General features: G+C 43.0%; 1 protein-coding gene across 4 annotated transcripts in view; it reads right to left on the reverse strand.

Annotated features, from left to right (window-relative positions):
• TMCC1 (transmembrane and coiled-coil domain family 1) overlaps positions 1-21,838 on the reverse strand; it is a 100,210-nt gene that overhangs the window by 24,463 nt on the left and 53,909 nt on the right. Inside the window, exon 1 of one of the 4 annotated variants that reach the window (XM_052777862.1) lies at positions 19,235-19,334. The exons of 2 other annotated variants lie outside the window; for them this stretch is intronic. In XM_052777862.1, the coding sequence (XP_052633822.1) occupies positions 19,235-19,264 (30 nt within the window). In that variant the 5' untranslated portion in view covers positions 19,265-19,334. Of the gene's footprint in view, positions 1-2,664; positions 2,757-19,234; positions 19,335-21,838 lie in introns of those variants that run through there. One more of the 4 variants, XM_052777859.1, reaches the window with a different exon arrangement.

A 21,838-nucleotide genomic window follows, 5' to 3' on the forward strand; every position in this document is an offset into this window, starting at 1 on the left:
TTATTTTAGCAGCTGCAGACTTTTAATCAAGGAGGGACTGCCAATGAGGCCAGAAGTTACAATAATAAGGATAGGAAATGAGGTAAAGCTAAACAAAAATTAAGTATAGGAACTGGGAGGAGAGGGTGCATTTGGAAACAAGTTGATACAAGCTTTTATCAGAAAGTGACTATGTAAAATGACAGGGGTTTTTTGCAGGGGTTTTTTTCTTGGATTTTTTTTTTTAAACTCATTCTGTTTTCCCAAGTACGTCTGAATCACATCTCACTACCTTAGAGACAAAATTATTGTTAACACTTCCTAGGGAGTAGTTTGGGTTTTGGTTTTTGTTTAATGCTTCAAGTGCTATCTGATAAATATAGATCATTATTGCATCTTACATATTCATTTGTAAAGAACAGAGTTTAATTTTCAGATTGCAAGTTAAATTTGACTTGCAGAGCAATGGAGCAAACTGGGTCCAGAGTCTGGGAGAACAAGCATCTCTGCATGATAGCTCTGCACAGAATAGCCACATGCAAGAGCAAGGATTTCCCCCCTTTTTCAGGAGATGTTTCTCTGTTGAAGTTTAACATGCAAGTCATCTCCAAGTATTTAGTCTAAAGGGCTCCTGTACATAAGCACAGCAACGACACTTTACACTTACTTAACTTTTTATTTATTTTTAGTTGTAGTATTTTCTGCAGGTACAACACAGAGTGTGAACGTAACCAAAATTCATTCTGGAAGCACTTGACCCAATCAACAGTTTATACAAAAAGATAAGTATTTCAAAACAGCAAGATTCATGTTTCCTGTGAACATATTTGTCATTCCTATATAGCATTTGTTGACATATTGTTCCCTTATTTGAAGGCTTTCTAATGTAACATACACCTAGTACATCAGCTAATATTACACTTGCCAGAAAACTATGCAATAGAGCTGGCTTCAGAGATTCCTTTCCTGTTCAAACGTAGCTTGCTGTTTAGCCCCAAGTGCTGCAGGGTGCTCCTACATTAGTGCCAGCTAAATCCGTAAGATTGTTTGAAGTGGCAAACTTAGCTTGTCAAGGACAAGGAGAAGCAATGTAGGCAAGGGCAGTCACTACAGCACAGGAACAAGCACGCTCCCCAGGGCTGCAGACACACGGCATGTGTGCCTTTAGAAACCTGGAAGAAGAAAACACTAAGCAATGAGACATCAAAGAGAAAGGTGAGTTCAAGGGATGACGAATACCCAGCAGAGTAAGGCAACAGCGCACTTGTCTAGAAATCCATAGGAAACACTGAAATAACTGAATACTGAAATCATTATATTGCTTTCAGTATTCTTGTAAAAAACAAGAAGCCTCATCCAGAACTCCATCTAGAGACAAATCTTACTGCAGCAGCATCTCCACAACACAAGTTGAAAAGCTTCTCAGGCTACCCTGACAGCAGAAGTGCCCATATCTGATCTAGTGAGCACAGAACATGGTATCCTATGCTCACTACTTCTCTCTCCAGCTCTCAAGAGGTGATGTATTAGTCTGGTGTTACACATGCCAAGATGCAAAGTATACAGATCTATCAACCTGGAATGTGGAATATAAACAAACCCCTCCTTTCCTACTGCCCTCTACCTCAGTGGTCTGTACCACTTCAACTCTGCATTTCTAACAGAGCTGTTCCCAAGAGCCACCTGTGTGTCACTTTTATTATGAAGACTGATGAATGCAGTGAGAAAAAGTACATGTCTCAGTATAGGAGATCCAGATCTTCCCAAAGGAAAACAATGAGTCTATTAAATAATTGTGATTAGACATATATGCTTCAAACACAACACTATGCAATTTCTCAACCATGTCTTCTGCAGATGATAACAAACCCTAGGCAAGCATTCATCTACGGCAAAGGCAAACGGCAAAAAAAAGTCTGGATCCCGTATTTCTTTTTTCTCCAAACATTGGAGTCACAATGCACCGGAGAGCTAACTGCAACAACTCGAAGAGAAATATCTTCTATTTTGCATCGGAGATCAGAGTGTCAAAGCCCTTACTGTCTCTCTTCAGTATTTAATAAATGTGGGGGGGAAATAGAGCTTGCTGTTAACTCAGACTTGTGAAAGGGCAATGCCTAACTACACAGCTAAATGAAACCAAAGAAAAGTACTTATTCATTTCTGAAGGTCACCGACTCCATGGGAAGCAGTACGCTCTTACTCTTTTTTTACCTGGAGGAAAAATAGGATTTTGCTGTTTGTTTGCTACTTCCTGAGAACACATTTTGCACAGCTAAACCAGCAAAACAAGAGGTCATGTTAAAAAAGCTACCAATCCAAACATCTCTGCCTGACATTGGGCTGCATTTACAATAATCAATGAAAGAAGGGGCTAGTATCATACAAGCCAAACCCCAAAACAACAAAACCAAAAAAACCCCCAAAAGCAGCACTATGTTTGATCTCATTTACAGATTGCAACACTCACTCAGACAGGAGCCTTTTTCATACTTCCCAGCTTCCGAAGTGAAGAAAAGCTATATAAAAAACCAACCACAGAAATTCAACAGCAGTGCCTGGAGGAAAATGCGGCGTTTCCAAGGCTGATGCCACAAAATGAGGTCAAGTTCTACCGAAGATTTAAATAAAACAGCCAAATAAGATAACTAATGCTGTTCTAGCGATGCTCCAGAATCTTCTCACCTTCGCAGGCTCACAGAAGTCCCTTTCACAGCACACACAGGTACAGCAGCACCACATAAACATCACCGCGTGGCCATCTGCAGCCCTGGCCCCAGTGCTCGGTACTGCTCGGGCAGCCTCCCGCACTGCCTACCCGGCTCCATCCATCTGCCAGACTGAGAGGGCTCCGGGCACTCGCTGTACAAACAGAGCGCCTCTGCCAAAACAAGCATCGCTGTGTGCAGAGCTCCTGTGCTGCTGATGCAAACCAACAGTTATGCTTGGAGCTCGCAGGCGGGCTATGCACCTCTCCTCCAGCCGGGAATATCTGCTTCAGAGCAGAAAAGGGCCAGGGCTGCGAGATTTAAAGCTGCAGGGCTTTCTATTCCCTGTTCCACGCATGACACTATTTTTAAAACTGCACCTTTGAGCCAAAAAAATTGTACAGGGTAACAGACAGCCAAAGCAGGAGGAAATCAATAGAATCAAGGCGACACATGCGTTCCTCGGCCCACACAAAATGACGGACTTGGTAGCAAGATTCAAGCGGAATTAAACACAGAGATTCAAAGATGCACAGCAGGACATAAATCCACCTATAAACTATATGCTCTATTTACAGCACCACTGAAACACTGCTATTTAAAAATCCCTAAATAAAATTTTCAGAAGATTAATGTGATCCCCTGGAAGGCTGAAACTCTAATTGGAGACTAATTGTCACAGAAGGACTCAAGTACAAAACAGAGCCAGCAACAACATGTTAACCACAGCTGTTACTAGTGCAAGAAGAAACCACCACCTCTTAACCACCGCCCTCGACCTCTTTGTCAAAGAAAAGGTGTTTTACTATCATATTTAGAAGATGTAAAGCAAAGGGTCATCACCCTGTTTGTGACAGCTCCGACTGACAGCACTTCAAGCCATCAAGCCCTACTCCTTCAGACTAATTTTTAAAAAGCCACCCTCACCTCATGGCTGCTTCTCCCCTTGCTCTTCTCCTCTGTCTCACTGATATTTCCTGTTTGTAGCAAATATTATTACTCACCTAGGATAGAGATAGATGATCACAAAGCCAAGCCACATACAATCTAAGTTTGAGACCTTCAGAACCATTAATTCAGAGTATGCAAGGTGCTCCCAAGGCTAAAATACCAGGAACCAGCAAAAACAACAGAATGAAAGTGAGATTTTAGAAGTTTCCTACTGTGTTAGCCATGAAGCATGTTTGCAGCCAGCACAGATACAAGGACATAACCTTCCATGTTTTCTTTCTGTCTGTCCCTTTGAGCCAGATGATTCTTAGAGGCTCTGACAGACATTACAGTGGTTGGGTTTGGTAGGTTTGGGGTTTTTTGTTTTTTTTTTTAAATCATTCTCTTAACCTGCAGTAATGCACAGGTAATGTGAAGAAATTCTGCACTGAAATGTTAATTCATATAATATAAATTTCTGCAATGTAACAGAGGAGAAAACTCTTGACGGACTCAAAACATGGGCAACATGGAAGAAAATACTACTAAGAGCAAAATTCAGTTTTCATTAGGAAAAAAGAGAAAAAAGGGTTGTTAAAACCTGAAAATGTGTTCTGTAGGAACTAGGGTTAGAGGAAAAACAGCTAAAAACCCCATTGTCTTAAATTATACTGCTATGTCAGATGGCATTTCTGGAAAATCATTATGATGAAAGAGCAAGTATATTGTAAGGGTCATTTAGAACAGGAATTGAGAATGAAAACATTACATACAAAAAGAACAATAAAGTCTGATTCATGCAGAAGACAAGCCATGTTGGTGTGGAGATACTAAAAGATACATCCGCAAAAGCATTTTGTGATGTTAGAGAACAGGACACGAAGAGCAAAGGATGAAGGGAAAGGAAAAAGGAAGGTGGCAATCAAAACAGTACATGGTGCAATTCTGCAACTGGGCTGCACGCAGTCACCAAATTGTAATACGTCGCACCAGTCTCTGGTATAGATCTGGGTTCTGCAGTGCAGAGCTTACTGTCATTTTGTCTAGCACGAACATGCAGCAACAAGTACCAGCATTGCTGTATCAGTAGGGTCTGCTTGTAGTCCCATTCTGTAACGCATTGCTACAACGTAAGTTGCCTCAAAGCCATTCCTTGTTCAGCAGGACTGCACCTTAGGTAAAGAGATCCCAGGAAGCACTACTGCAGTAACTGAAGCAGAAGCGTGCACAGAACATGAATGAAAATGAAAACAATGTAATTTACCATATTACCATGTGTTCAAAACTGCACTGTGGAGCCATGAAAATTATTCCAAAAACCAGAAATTACAGGAAATCTAATTCAACTGACATTTGTATTACCATTTCTCTATGGGTATTCTCAGGGTTAAATGGCAAGAGGGTCTCTAAAAATTGATTACCTTATGGGAATATTAGACATTGAGATTCTCTGATCATGGGAGCACTGCTCTAACCAATGGCATACAGAATTCAATCTAGCAAAGCTGTTGTAAAGAAGGCTTTTAAAAAGAAATGTTGGTATTAGTCACTGACCTATACCCAATGAGGATCCCAACCCACATCTGCAAAACCTTTGAAATCAGCCAGTCATCCAGGGCATGCAGAAGAGTTTTACAACAATGCACTGCACTGCATTGCACAACGCTGCATTGCACTGCACGTCTGCCGGATAACTTCTGACTTTATCAGCTGTGCTCCAGACCAACTAGAAGCAAGAACCAGGCCAAAAGGCATTCACTCTGTTGCAAGAGTCTAGTGAGAAATCTCCACTAAAAAAACCTGTCCAGGCTAAATACAGAATTGAAACAATTTCTATACTTGTGCAAGTTCAGGGCACATGCTAGATTTGGAATCAAAATCTAACACAATGACAAGAAATTAAAAAAGAAAAAAAAGGGTCACAATTCACTTTTTCAAGGAACTGTTTTACATTCATATGACAGATTTCACTCTCGAAAAACAGTACCTATACTGAGAAACGTCCAGATTTCTAAGACCTTTTATCTAGGAATGATAGTAGATCCTGTCTAACAGAGGTGAAAGGGAAGGGAGGTGAAATTTCTTGTGCAGAAAGAACATCATTAGCCTTATTTAGGAAGCAGTTTATGTTGGGTACAACTCAGTTTGATTCACAGGAATTCTACTACTATTCAGATAGATCTGTCACCGTATACAGCAACAAACAAATCCATAAAAATACATGAAATTATGCTCATTAGTCTACTTAATATAATCACAGAGCCTTCCCAAGCTTTACAGAGCAGTAAAACCAAAACCAACCTACCAGGCTGAATATCACCTCCATTAAGAGAAATCAGTTTCACTCCTCATCAGAGAGGAATGCATGTTTTCTTCAGTAAGTTTTGTTACGCTCCCTAAGTGCGGCAACAGTGCACTGATGTTCTGTGCTGTTAAAAGTAGACTGCTATACCCACGAAGAAACAGAAACATCATAAAAAAAGCACCCACAGCTACTTTTCCATGCAGACGAAATCCAAACCACTCCGGCAAGTTGCAACCTAGCAGCGAGCCTGTGCAAGTCTCACTGCAGCAATGATTCCCGTGGGGCTGCCACCCTCGCCTCGGCTCTCCGAAAGCCTCACACAGCAGAACACGACGACTACCACAGCAGAAGCCAGATGATAGGATCAAGCCTCAGTAACGTGGGGGGACACAGATGTTCCCAGGTGTCCAAGCCAAGAATAGAAAAAGCCTCATAAATTGAGACGGCACTGAGAATGGCAGGGAGGGCATGGGGGCACCAAGCACCCACACTGGCACGCAGCCCTTCGCTGCTCCGGGCGGTCTCCCGCACCTTCCCAGGGCCTCTGCCAGTGAGACCCCCAGCTGCATCAGCAGCAAGGGAGGTGCAGCGATGGGTAGCTCATTTGCATTCTACAGCATTTCTTTCCTGAAGTTACTTAGTAAAACTGGAGAGAGGAGAGATGGCGGCGGGGGGGAGAAAATGAGCTTTGATGCAGCTTAAAAACTTACGCAGATTAGATGCTCATATGACCTCTATAACAAGATGAGAACTCTTTCCAAGACCCCTTAAAACCAAAAAGTTTTGGGAAAAAATACAGCAGGGGCTAGAGCCATATATTTGGGGAAACCTGAATGCTGCCAAATATTTAAGTAATGTGAAATATGAAGCAAGAGAGTGAGAAACTGGTGAAAAAGTCAAGAACTGAGTTGTGATCATTCCTTCACTGTGCTGTTCCCTAAAGTGGTGCTTGGACTGTGGAGAAAAGGTGACCTCCATGCCCTCTCCCTCATCTAGAGTATTCCATATGTGAAACGCCTCTTTTGAACACCTGACGTGTAGATCCAACTGATGGGAAGAGAAGCCAGCGTCAGCAAGCTCCTCATAGCAACAATTGAACAGTACAGTCTGCATCAGTGAAATTGGGAAAATGAGGACACAAAAGTAACAGTTACAGGAAGACAAAACCCTGAAACTGAAACGGCAGAGCAGTCTAAAAAGGCAGACTATAATTACCAGAAGGAAACTGGGCCAGCACCATAGCAGGACACCCTTGATTTGGCTCCAAGTCCTCAACAGATACGAGAAGCAAAGGGCGCAGGACAGGGCTGGGCACCGCAGGGGCACAGCCAGGCACAGGGTGGCTGCCCCTGCCTCCCCCCAGGACCCCGCGCACAGTCCCGCTGCAGGATTAACCCACCTGCCCTGGAAACCGCGTGTCTGGGAGAGTGCAGGTGAATGCCAGTACTGCCGGTGCACCGAGTGTGCCCTTGGCAGGACTTCAGGTGACCCGAGGCCCACAGTGCTGTGGGCATGTTTAAGAGAAAAATCAGATCCACAGTTTGGTAGTTGATGTGAACTTTGTCCTGTCATGCTTGGGACATTGCTGTTTCTAAAGCTTTATGGTTCAGATTTCTAAAATCCATTAGTCACTTTTGAGACCACTGCATGTAAAGACACTGGAATCCAGGTACAACTGATACACAACAAGGTAAGCGGGAAAAGCAAGCACGTGCTCAAACCCTGCATGCTAGTGCTAAAACCATACCCTTATCAGAGCTTATCCTGGCACAGCCTTCTCATGTCGCAGAAACCGGATCACTCCATTTAATACAAATCTACGTAAAATTGGAGAGGAACATTTAGAGAAATAGAGGCAGAGTTCTGAATTCAGCAAGTGCAAACCACAAGCTTCAGTAATCTGTGGCAAAGTGAATGTATAGTCTGGGGTTTTTTTTGTTTTGTTTTGTTTTTTAATCCAGTACTGAAACTAGTCATTAATTAAGATCCTGGGTTTGGAATACCCTTTCAGACACAGGCTTTATACTTGTACAGGTCCCGCTTCTTCGTGATTCAGGAAGGATTACTAAGAGGCCAACCTAGCACTTGCACACAGCACTTCAATAAAAGGAGAATAAGTTGGAGTATCAGTCCCTTTCACTCTCTCTTTCTGGGTACAGGAAAACTGCAAGGCTCCTGAAATCAAGATCTGTTTTGAACCTTCTGAACCAGGTTCTCCAAGGGAAGGATGACAGGTAAGAGGTAGGAGAGCTGGAAAGCCAAGCAAGTGGTATGAACCAAATTACAAGGTGGTAAAGTGCCAATACTTGGTATCAGCACATCAAATTACAAATATTAGATTAGCCATCTAGAGATATCACATGACCAACATGGGGGGGGGAATCAGACTCATCCTTCTGTCATGCCCAAATGATTTAATCTCTTTTTCTACATCAAATGCAGACAAAACCAATCACAAACGTCAGAACAGGCTAGAAGACTCTCACAGGCGACGGACTCTTTCAACTCCATATACAGACACAAATGCAGGGCAACGCATTCAAGCAAAACTGCATGTATAAGACAGGTCTTACCAAAAATGGGGTTAGACCAAGAAAAACTCATGAACTTCCAGGTATGCAAGGGCTCCTTCTGTCTCTTTACACATCTGGAAGTTTTTCACACTTCCAAATGTAGTTATAAAGAGGGAAAACTTTGCTAGTTACATCAGGGAAAAATTTCCACCTCTGACTGTCCTCAAAGAGGGCACTTGAACAGGTGCACAGCTCACAAATCATGCATGTTAAAGCCAGCTGAGGAACCTGCTTCTGTCACTGTGTCACTCCCAATAGTTTCAAGACTAACACTTCAGATAGAGAATCTCTTCTAAATGTAAGCACAAATCAGACATTTACATATGGATGACGCAGCTTCAGCCCTCCCCTCCAAGGAAAGTGGAATTAGAGAGTTGCGTAGGATAAAGGAGTAGAGAGATGTAGCTGAAGGCAGAAGGCTGGCCACCGGCGGAAGCACAGCCCACGGGGAAACGCTACACACGACTGCCCCGTGCGCAACGAGTTCCAGACAATTAACTAGTCATCACCAGCATGCGGGGTCAGAAGGAGATGAGCAAGCGGAAAGCAAGGGGGTGTGTGTACGTATGTGTGTATGTATATATGCATAGCAATGAAGGAAGGGAAGTGTGTGCACACAAATGCATATATGAGGAGAAGGAAGGAAGGGGAGAAGCAAAGGAACAATTGCTTATTAAAACCTTAAGACAGAAGGACTTGCTTTGCAGCCAACACATTTTAAACAAGTATTACGTCCAGCAGCTTATGCATGGATGGGTATGTTAGGTTTTAGTTTTCTTAACTTTGGATACTCACAGGAGTGATAGCTTTTTAAGTTAAATCAATTTCTTCCTCATGTACTTTTTGTGCCTGACTGTACACTGTAAATACTTTTTCATATCCAGGCTAAACATAATACAAGTATTTATCAGAATACATGTGAACTATACAGTGCATACATTAGTTTTGTCCACTTGCAGTTGTAAAATAATAAAATTATTGCAAATGTTGTCATAGTTTTCAAATTAATAATCTGTATTGTCTAGTGTGGTTTTTCTGCCAGTTCAACTGAAGATATATGTGTCAGCAACTAAGCATGGAGCACATGGACTAAAAACAAAGCTCATCAAAATCAGCAAACATTGCCAGAGTTCAACTTGAACTGCGCACTCAACATCAGTCAACTCATTTTCAGGACTTGAGAAAGAAAACATTCTTCCTAAGTCCAAAGAATTCATAATTCTCCTGATCTGCTTGAAACGTAACAGGCTCAGCTTTCTAACTAAACTAGGAAATCCCCCCTTCGATAAATCCAAAATGACTGTATTTTTATACAAGGAGTACAAAACACCTGCTCTACAGCATACTTAAAGATCACTTCAGCTCCAAAGGACTCTGTTCAGACAGACAGCAGGCACGAAGGTGCTCAAGTAATTTTAACTCCTTAACCAAAACATGGGCTCCCTAGAAATATGGATCTTCAGGAACCATCTTGCACCTCTTACCATCACTGCAAACTTTATTCTTGATATGGCACTTGAATCTATCAACAAAAAATGTCACCCTCCTTCCCTTTTCATTAGCTCACTCCTGAAGAATGGTCCACTCTTGTGAGTTTTTCTAAGTCAAGGTAAATGGGATCCTTAACGCTGGGAGCTGCAATAGACACATGACTCATCTCTTTAAAATGTTTCACCTCGGTTTGGGAAGTGCTGCATGACACAATGATGAACAGCAAAGTTTTCCTGTCTTACAGCCTCTACCATGGCTATCATCGACTGGGGTTGAATCACGGCTTATTTTCAGGTCCTAGTTTTCTGAGTACAGTTTTCCTTGTACTTGGGGTAAAGGGATCTTAGCCACACTGAAAATATCAGCCTGGTAAAATACAGAAGAGGAAAGAAAAATAGGAAAGAGAAAGGGACCTCATTTGTTGTGCTCAGTAAATTAATTTACAGTATTTTGCTTAAGTAAACAGGTGGAAAAGTTAAACGACTTGCTACCATAAAGCCTTAAAATGAACACAGATTACTGAAAATTCAAAGCCACAAGATTTGCCTTTATTGACCAGAACTTTATATATAACCAGTGAAAAGTTAATAATCAAATGCTACTCCTGGATCAATAATCTCAGTGATATGAGGCATCTTGCATAAGGCTTTCTGTTTAATTATGTGGTGATTAGTAAGTTTCTGCACAGCTGCAAGACCTAATCACAGATATCTGAGCTTGATCCATATTAACCCCCAAAACCAAAAACCGACAGTCTGTTCCCACGCTCACTGCCCAGGGACAAGGGCTAAAGCCACCTTAATGTTCTTGCTGGCATATACAAATTACAAAACCCTGTGCAATTATAAAAGCTGCAATAACCTAATGGTATAAGGTACCATTTGGATCAGAAGCACTTTAAGCTGATGCATTATTTAACATTTACTTTCTAATTTAAGCTCCTAGACTTCAAAGTCACTGCATAGAACTGGAGTTCCCCTCCTCTGTACATACCCACTGGGATAAAGTTAGTTTTGACTATATTGTCTTTTTTTTAGATTTCACTCAAAGAATGCTCTGTATAGGACTTGCTTTCCTTGTTACTGTTTGCAGTTTCTTGCCCCAGTTTTAATCACCATAAGAAAAACAGCCCTTCCTTTTCCCACACACATTTCCAGAAGTATTCAAAATGTTTCTACTAGCACTTAATAATGAGAGAGAGGAAGGTTAGTCCATAAATATTGCACCCTGTAGCCCTGACGTGAAGTGCGGCCATATTGATGGTGCTTTTTATAACCAGTTTAGTACACAATACCAACACTCTGAATCTCGACGAAGAGACCACAGCTGGCTGTGATGATGCAGCTCAAAACTGAAGTACTACCAAACAACAATCCATAGCTGGAGTTGTTATTAGCCAGCAGATGGCTCCATGAACTAGATTAGAGAGCAAACTTGTGTATGAATAGGCAGATCATCCTTCAGGAGGCTATCAACATCAAGGACATTTTCCAAGGGCATTCTCCTGATTACTGCTGCATCAAATCAACTTTCCCACAGTAACAATGAGAGAAAACTGGTTGCTGTCTGCCAAATTGCTACTAGACCAGATTTGCATACATGGTTAAAATGATGTCTATTTAGAAAAGGACTTCTCAATATTTATAACCTAGTACGGAGAGATTTTTAAAAGTTATTGCTGAGCTTGTCTATTCCAGCTGTTCACGCGATGATCCAAAACCCCACTTAACGCTGATTTATTAGTACTGATTAAGCTCCGCTTCCAAACATTGAATGGAACTTTAAAGACTTCCATCTGAAGGACATGCAAAATTGCATTAAATCTCATTAAAGCAAAGGAGATCTTGGTGCAAAATAAAATTTTAGCTTGGCTGTATAAGATCAAGTCAGAAGTTTGCTGGTCTTGAATGGAAATGGCTGACTGACTGTCTTTTTTCTTCCTCATGAGAAACCAATTGTCCATCCCTCTCAGTGCATCCGTGCTGCCAGTAGAGCCCAATCCTGTCTAGGTACAGGCTCTATTTTCCCCATGGTCTACACTTACATGTCTGTTGCTGCACTCCTGAGGAGGCCAAACGGTTCCTCTGAGAAAAACATCCGGAGAGCTGGAGTCACATCAACCAAGGTCTGCTCTGGCCAGTCACTGCCTGGGTCAGCCCTTTGACATTGCCTAGCAGGTCTCCACACTCAGTCCCTCACATCACTTCCCAGGGTACCCGACACACTCCCCCACTATTACGCTGCATACTCGAGAGGGCTCTCAGCACGTCATCTCAGAAGGCACACAAAAATAGCAAGGGCAGCAGGGTGCCACAGGGAGCCAAGGGGCAGCCCTGGCACAGTGCTGTGATGTGGCTAATCTCTCCCAAGGACGTTAGCCCTTAGCTGTGCGAGCTAGCTTGTGCTTGGACCCTGGCACGGGTCAGTCCCCAGCGACTGGCCCGGGGGCTACAGCGCTCTGTGCACAGACAGTATGGAGGCAGCCTTTGGCACCCTTCAAGAAGGGGAAGAAAGTCACCTGTCCTCAGCTTCCATTCCTTGCGATTTTCCCAGGCACAGGAAAAACTGACAAATCCAAGATGATCACCTGCACCTCAGCCCAGAATTAGCAGTCGGGGGGTTCACTGACTGCTGCTGCTTCACGGCTATCCAGGATACACTCCACTTCTAGCCATGAGGGAGAGCAAGGGGAACAAAAAGTCAAACTTCGGCAGACCTGTCAGCTACAGCAAGAAGGGACCGCTCTGGGCTTGTGTGCCTTTTCCACCAGCTGCTGGGGGAACAGCAAGGGACAGGTCTTCAGAGAGAAGGCGGCTCTGGAAGACAGGGGCTCAGCTCCCCTCAAAGAAGGGTACAGGACTAGGGCGAGCCTGGGGCACTGCATGGCTGCCTGCTGCCGGCCCCTCACGCACCCACGCCAGAGAAGCTTCTGGAGCCCGGCCCAGCACCCCGCCAGCACGCCCAGCCGTTCCGCTATCGCGCCCACCTCTGTGTCAACACCCCACAACGAGAAAAATCCTGGAACAGTGAATGTTTACATGTTACGCCACTAAGGTACGAGTTGTTGTACTGGGAAATAAAAACCCCTATCCCTTTAGGATATTGCTTAGAATTTGCTCATAAACCTGTGGGTGTGTAACAGCACAATTATTTTCGTGCTGCTATAATCAATGGCCAATCATCACAGGCCACCTAACCGGGGAGCCAACATGCCCCGCTGTGCTGTGCCCCGCTGAGCACAGCGTGGTGCCGTGTTTCACCGGGAGGGCCCCCACAGGCCCCGCGCCGGGCAGCCGGCACTGCCAACACGCCGGGAGCCCGGGTGCTCCGCAGCCTGTGGGCGCTAGTGCTGCACCAAGCTGGCCAAAGGCAAACATTGTCCAACGACAGGACTGGTGGCCTTTCTGCTCATCCCTAACAGCTGTATTTGATCATTAGTGGCAATCAGTTCTAAACTTTGGGACACTTTCTCTTGGTGGTGGTGAATGAGGGGATGCGGGAAGAGACACTGAGCTCCCGAGACCAGTCCTCAACAGACCCACTGCCTTCAACCCGCTCTCACCAGTTAACAGGTCAGGAAGGAGCTGCTGGCACCCACTATCATTGCCAGCGTAATACTCTGTCCTAGCTCTGACCACTGCTCCAGAGTTTAACACTGACACTCTGAACCGCTCCTCTGCTTATTCTTCAAGTCTACAGAACTCTCATATCCTCACCACAAGCCACAAAAATTTCCTTGTAACAGATTTTCTACTCTTCATCTTCACTGGGCATTTTTGTTAGGTAAAATGGTCCAACACCTGCAGCTCTGAGAGCCAAATCCCATCCTCTCCTATCTCACTGGCTGCACTGATCCAAGAGTAACATTTATCCAGGAGTAACTCCCAAGCTGTGCTTGCAAACAGGAGAAGGTATGCCTCCAGGGACTACTCCTTTTCTTACCAGGAGGTGATAGCAAACTGGGCTTGAAGCACCTGGCTGCTGACAAGAAACAGCACTTAGTTTTGAGGGCATCTTATTCTCCTATTCCCTGTCTCCAAGAAACCACAACAGGCTGCCACTAGTGTCCCATGAGCCACACTACAGCCACCATTGTATACAGAACAGTGCAAACAGCGTCTTTGCAATGTCATTCATTCTGTGCATATCTACTTTCACAGCTCTGGTTTTCCCCAAAGGGCACCAAATGTAATATTTGAGCATTCATAGTCCAGTTCCAATTTTAGACACAGCCTAAGATGCAATATACCTGATTAGTAAACGGGTGATGATCTTTAAATGGTTTTAGTATTTTTTTTCATTAACCTGTTAGAAATCTGCATATAAAAAACTATCTTCCTTCTTCCTGACATGGTAAAATACAAAATAAAGACTTCTAGCATACTATGCAACATCACTCTGGCTCAGCAGAAACCACAATCAAGGCAAAATGCCCAGTCTGCATAAAGGATTAAGTTTACCAGTAAAATTGCAACCTAAAAACTGCACAGTGATGAAATGGAAAATTTCCAAGTAGGCTTGGTGTTTCATATCTCAATACCGCTGGCATGAACATCATCACCATGTCCGATATAAGTCTAACTGATATAGAATACCCCCATGCCCCAGAAAAAACGTTTCTTTTAGTCTTAACACTATGTTTTCCTCAATAACAAGTTGGAAAGGCAAACAGCTGTCGTTGAAATACCTTTCATTTCCTTTAAACAAAATTTCACTTGTCAGCTTTCAGTTTTATTGGGTATCTATGTACAAAATCGATTTTAAAGTGTCAACAAAGAGCCCATATTGACATACTGAGTTGCTGTGTGTTAATCACAGTATTTGAAAACATGAGTTGTCTTGGCCACTGCAATTGCAAGGCAGGATGCACCTGCCTGAACCTAAAGTCTGTAGATCAAGATTTAAGATTTTGTTCCTACCTTGCAATGAGCTTAAAGTGTGCAATAAGCACATGACATGATGGGTTACTACAGCTTAGCTGACATAGGCTAATTTGTTAACTCAATAATATATCTGAGGTCTTACATTCATTAAAATGGCTTGGATATATTTAATTTGATAGCTCTCCTCTCAGCTCAAAAATGAAAGATAATCTCAGAACATGCTACTTGATTTCTAAAGGAGCTTCATGTCCACGGTGATTTACAGCTGTACTTCCTCTGGAAAGCAGTATGGTTTTTTTCTTTCTTTCTGTTTGTTTGCTTCTGAATGGTCTTCTGCCATGAAAGCAGACTAAAGTCACAGTATAAGTGAAAATTTGAAGCTATATTTGGAACTTGCAGAACTTCTACAAAAATCCTAAAACCAGAAAAGCCAGTCAAACTCACTGATAGTGGCACATAAAATTCAACAAGCCCATCTATCAGATTTGCATAATATGATCTATGAAGTGAACTCTTAAGTTACATTGTTAGAACTAATAATGTCACAACAGACAGGGTGTGGAGGAAAGCAGATTCCCCACAAGCCATAAATAAGATGCGAATACATTCTAGAGAAGGCTCCTTTATTACAGAACACAAAACCAAGACGTGAATGTAAACTATGAAGAGGGCCACTGATTACATGGACAAATTCAGACAAAAGAAAGTGTTGTTCTTGCAGGTTTCAGAGCAAGTATTGAACAAAATAAGTATTCCATTTCTGTGTGCGCTCTGGGTTCGTGATGTACAAGAGGCTGCGGAAGTCAGTGGCTGGCACACAACAATCCTTATTTATTCCTTTCTTTACAGAACAAAATAATAATTGGAGCAACTTCATTGATTGACCAATACAAAAGTCACAAGCTCTGATAATCTTTGCTCATGGTGATCCTATCCAGAAGCTTACAAAATTACATCATACCAGACCATTGTATGTGGGCAGAGAGCCGTATAATGATCAAATGCTCTCAAGGTGTGTTCAAGCTCAACTCACTAACAGAAAGCAGGAAATTCTGTGCCTTCCCACAGACTACAGAGGCAGGTAGCTATCACAGAAACTAGCATTTGTGTTTGAATATTTGCAGGTTATATTTGTCTTCTCCATCAATCCTCCCCAAATTAGCATCCCCTCCCTTTCCAAATAAATACTGGTCTAGGGGTTATAGTGTACGTGATCTTAAATCCAAACTGATGCATTACTGATAGCAAAGAAATGGCTAAATTGATGTTGTCTTTGGAATCGAGTTCTTCATAAAGCAGGAAGCATTTGCTTTTGCATTTCTCTTTAATTTATTTGATTAAAAATCTTTTAATACTATGGACTGCTGAGGAAGATACCACTGCCTTTAACATTTTTTCATTGGTTTGTCTCTCACATTACATCCATTGCCAGTACTGACTTTTGGTGTTGCTTTATGCGTTTGGACACTTTACGAATGTGTTCTTTCTACATCTGTCCTTTTAGACACCGCTCTTCTTCCAGAAGCTCTCTTATCTAGTGTTAGCCTTGAGAGCACCTCTACCTTCACTCTTACAGTCAAATATCATGGGAAATGATACCTTGGACCTACTGTATCATGTCCTCTGAGAGGCTTCATCCTCGGCTCAGTTTTGTTCCTTCTGGAAGCTTGATCTGCACGCTGCTTCCCCTCTGAACTTCTGCACTTCTTCTGTTGATTTGCTAAACCCCAGTTCTAAATACGAGAGCGTATCCTCAGCTGGACAACCAGCCTCCAGGAAGCAGAGCCACCATGAACGCCCCAAGTGCTTCTGCTGCCTTGCCCTGAACCCCATCCCCACCGGCCCAAGCCCTTCTCCAACAGGCATCCTCTTCTGCTTCCTGACACTCCAGCCACATGCTCCAGCCACTCCACCTGGGATTAATTTCAGTTCTTTTCTCCAACTGTCAACCCCCCACTGTGAAAGTGTGCTTATTAGGGCTTTTCTTCTCTGGAATTTCCCTTTCCCCTGCTGCCCTCTCATTGTTTTTAGACTGTTGTGGTGTTTTGTAAGATTTCATTTTCATGTGGGTTATGATAATATCTCTTAAGATGTTTCACAGTACAGGGAAATCTGACTAGCAATTAAATTGTTCAGGATATAACCCTAGTTCTGTAAAAAAATGAACCGCTGTTTGCCCTGGTTATTTTAACAGCTATCTTCTCTGGGTTAATGGTAACAATGAAGCTTCCAATTGATAATATCCTGCTAATTTAATAGCTTGGTTAATGTGAGGAAGCTGCAGCATCCTGAATAGCAATGACAAATCATCCTGAACAACAAGTCACTGTCCTAGGTTGATAACTTCTTGGTGGCCCTGGTGAAAGTAGAATGTCAAAGCAGTATTAAAAAAACAAGAAAACCACAAGAAAACAAACAACTTGGAAAAACTCAAACACCCACTATTCTGTTTTACAAAAAAAGAAACTCCCACAACTGAAAATTGTTTTCAACAACAAATACGTAATTCTTCCTTGCAGATGACCTACAAAAAAGTTTTTAAGATATGCAGCACTGTGCTATTTTTTCCATTGACAGCTTATAAAGAAACACACATAACATGTCGTTTCCGCTGCAAAACTTCTTCCCTTTAACCCACATTTCCTTAAACTGCAGGAATATGAATAGCAGAAAATCTGATCTTTCCTGGCTTTGTTGGAGAGGTATTGAAGAACCAGATACTTGCAGCTAAACTGACGACACAAGAAAGCTGAATTTTTAAAACCCAAAGTATTAGTCATTGAAATTGAATACGTACCACAAAAAAAGCTGAAAACAGATTGACTATTTTCTCCTTTTAAATAGATCAGGCATCACTTATCTTTTGTACTAGTTCTCCAGGCACCTTAGCCTAGCTTTGATAATGCCTCATATAAAAACATAAACCCCCTTCCTTGTAAGTTGCAAAAAAGCAAAAACCATGCAAGCCAAGATTTTCTTTCTGCTCTCAGCTCACCTTTAAATTCTGTCACTGGCTCTACATGCTGGTCTGGCCGCTTAGCAGAGCTCCACAAAAGAAAAAGGCTCCCCAAATAAAAAGAAAATAGTTTGAATGCTTTTAGTATTTTCTCTTTTCTTTGTCCCAACAATGCAGCTCTGTCTTCTGGGAATGAGCGTATGCAGGCCAAACACAGTATGTCATTCTCCTGTTTTCATCCCTACGGAGCACCATTGACTTGCAGCCACTCCCCCAGCTCTCGGGGTACGCGCGGCAGCCGGGCAGGGAGCCCCGCAGCCCGGACTGACCTGCCGTAACCTCGGAGGAAGGTCCCCCCTCGGATCCCAAAGTGAAGCAGAACCTGCTTCCAACACAGCCTACGTAAGGCAGAAAGGTCGCTAGGCACAGCACCATGCCATGAGCGGGAGATAAAATCAGTGCTAATGCTACCAGCAATCCCAGGATTGATGAAGTTGCCTCTAGACTGAGGGAAGGGAACCACTATGGGATTCACCACTGTTTTCTTAACGAAGCACCCGATTTTAAAGTCAACCAAAATGTTTCTAGTGAAACTAGGATCTGCAGGCAGACTTTCAAAAAAGTGCAATTCTCTCCTGAAGAGCAGGGAGTTTCCTAGAACTGCCTTACTGTCCTAATAAAACACAATCATTAAATGCTAAAGAGATTCTAAATGTTATTAAAAGTTGATCTCAGCCGTGTTTCCTCTGCTGTTCACATTCCTTGCTGTTCACTAAATCTGTACATGGCACCTTCTGACAAATTCTCCACGTTCTGTGCTGTTTGGAACAAATTCCAGAATACTTTGTGGAGGACTACCATGAGGAAGCCTGACCTCAGAGCTCCCTGCAAGAAATCACTTACCATAACTGGAGGAGCTCTAACCATAAGCCCAAAAGACACAGACTTCTGGTATTAGAAATCTTTCCTAATCACTAAACCATTGAAACCGCAGATTCTTTGCATTCACAGGGAATCTTCCAACACAAAATCTTTACCCCCACAGCAAGAACAGATCAAATACTTAAAAGACAAACAGCACCTCAGCAGTGCAAACAGTTTTCCTTATTTTAATACTGAGCCCAAGCTGGACCACAAACATCACTTACTACAGAGCAACCGCAGAGAAAAAAAATCTAACCCGGTCTCGTAAGAAGACAGGCAGAAGATACTTGATTTCACCCCTTCGGCATCGCAATAGGCAGTAGCTTGCAGACTGATTTTTAAAAAGCAAACTCCAGCAGGAGCAGCTAACAAAAGTGCTGAGCCTGGGCATTCACTGGTGACCCAGGTCCCTGCCTAGCAAACCAGATGCATTCACAACCCTAATACCGCTGACATCCGAGAAAGGAGAAAGCCACAAGACGTACGGTTTCGGAGGCAGGCAGTGAGCCCTCCATGCTGGGTGCGCAGCAAGAGAAGCATGCAGTCTAACCCCAGCACCCCTCCGCCGGCGGAACATGCTGTACCGCAGAGTTACGTTAGCGGAGACCAGCTCCAGCCCTGTCAGGCTGAATTCTGCCCTGACAAAGCAGGACCTTGTAATATGAAGCAGTAGTACCCCGAGTGTCTTGGCAGAAGCGCCGAATGCATGTTTGAGGAAGCAACTGCAGCTCTGAACAAGTGAGGCATGAATGCACCGCAGAAGAGTTACCGAGTCTGCTAAAAATACTTTATCGCTGACCCCGTCAGGAACACATCTGAAGTGAAACTCTTGTTTTCTGGAGAATAATAAACCAAAAAGCAAAATACATCTGCTAGCAATGGTATTGGAAGTTTATTTTAAAAACCAAACATAACAGTCTCGAACAGAAACACACGTCACATTTTCTTCCAACAGGAAGACTGTTGGGTTGAATGACATGCTTTACACCTCTTCCAGAGCTCCAGGCAAGGTGTAGCCTCAAAATCTCTTCCTCTGTAACCTGCCACAGGAGGTTGCTCAGACTCCTATTACAAGTTAAGGAGCTAACTGCAGACAAATTCAAAACCTGCCCTGCTGAAGATGGCACAGAAGCCTTGTGCATTGCACAGTCCCAGGTGAGACAAATGAAAAAACTGTCACCTGGCTGGTGCCCCCTGCACAGCTTTAGGGTGCCCTATTACAGTTATCCTAACTGTAGAAGGAGCTGTTGGACTGGAAACATGGCTAAAAGACACGATGTATCTGGTCTGTCCCTCCCTGATGGGACAGACAGTGAGGTAGTTTTGGGAAGCAGGTGGGGAGCCTTCCTCCCGCCCTCCTCTGCCAAGTATAAATCCACAAGGCACAAGGGGCAGAACAGATCCCAAGCAAGATCTGGGGTATGAACGAACCCTCTGGGGAAAACACATCAAGATGAGGCTTTTATTTTTTGCCTTGAGTAAGCGTAGCAAGCATACGCTGTATGTTTTGGGAAACTGTTGGGTGGTGAGACAATTTGTTCTTCTGGGGAAGGAGAAGTGAGAGAAGTTCCTTCATAAATTACTGCTCTGCAGTCAGACAACTGTGTTTGCCATCTATTCATAACAGATCTATCCTTTAAAAGAATGTTATTTTTAACAGAAAAGTTAATTTATTCACCAGGCATGATTTCACATGGATTATGTTCTGTTAATTGCTGATCAGCCTGGTTGTCCATACCATATTCATTCAAGGAAAGCAGAGGTGGATACTAAGTCTAAGAGACACCACACTGTGTATTTCCCTCACAGTTTTTCAGGTCACACACACAGATGATCTACATCAGTATATTCTCTGGATTAGTAATAACTATCTATTTAGCAATAGTCTGACAAGCTTATGACAACCCTGTTTCAGGGAAAGTCTGCTCTGTTACAAGCTGTCCTAAGGGTGGCCCACCAGGATTCAGCCTCCAACACCAATCTGCCAACTATTCCCACCCGCCTGATTTCAGCTTTTGCTGAGCAGCCCTACTCAATAGCAGCATGAGCAAAAGCCTTGTTTGAAGACAGGAGACTGAGAAAAGTGCAAGAACTGCAGAAATATTTAGAAAAACTAGCAACAACAAAAGAAGGGGTTAAAAACAACAAGTTCTCTTCCTTCTGCTCCCCTCAACGTCAAAACACAAGCTTGGCTTTCTGACTTAACTGCTATCTCACTTGGGTTTACAGTTTTGGGAAATAAATGCATTTTAAGTTTAGCCAGTGAGCACACCTTTGGTTCTTATAGCAGTCCCTGCCAACTGATCAGTAACAGTTTTTAAAGGGAACCTTGTCCCATCTTCTTGCTCAGCAAGTGTGTACAGGTAGTTTTAGGACTGGCATGCTTTAAATCAATACTGAGAGTGTGAACCTTTGCGGAAGCCACCATAGTGGACGAATTGTTGATAATCCTACAATGCACCAGAATTACAATGTTACTCCTTTCGCTCACACTGGTTTAAGCTTTTATACTGCTGAATATTTGGAAGGAGAGTGCTTTCTCGTGCCCACCTTTTTTTTTTTTTTTTTTTTTTTTTTTTTTAAATTAAAATTTAAAAAATTCAGATGTCTCAGTCCGGGTTAACTTAAGGCATGTTCTAAGAAAAAATGTAACAATTAATTAAGGAAGCTTTGGTGTGACTCAGGTTGGTACATTTCTAGAGTTTACTGTAATAATGCATTGATCCCAATACACATTAATTCATTCTTACTCTCAATTTACCATACAGGCTCTGCCTAGCAGGTAGTACTGATGACTACTCAGATGGACGACATGGTCCCACCTGGGTCACAATGAGCCCACACAGGTACAGTCACCTCTCCAACCTGCTGGTAAGCAGCATTTACAGCTGCACAGAGTCGTGCCAGGCCACCACCAGCCTGACTGGGACACCAGTCACTGCCCACCAGCACTGTGTGCTTCTGAAGTGCCACTCGAGCCCATGGCTGCTCCATATGCACACAAATGCTCTCAGCACATGCTGCCCCAAAAGGTTTTGTTCTGTTCATGGCACTGCCATGCAGCCACACAGTCAAACCTTGAACTGGTG

The sequence above is a fragment of the Harpia harpyja genome, chromosome Z (assembly GCF_026419915.1).
Source record: "Harpia harpyja isolate bHarHar1 chromosome Z, bHarHar1 primary haplotype, whole genome shotgun sequence".
In the NCBI taxonomy this organism is placed as follows: Eukaryota; Metazoa; Chordata; class Aves; order Accipitriformes; family Accipitridae; genus Harpia; species Harpia harpyja.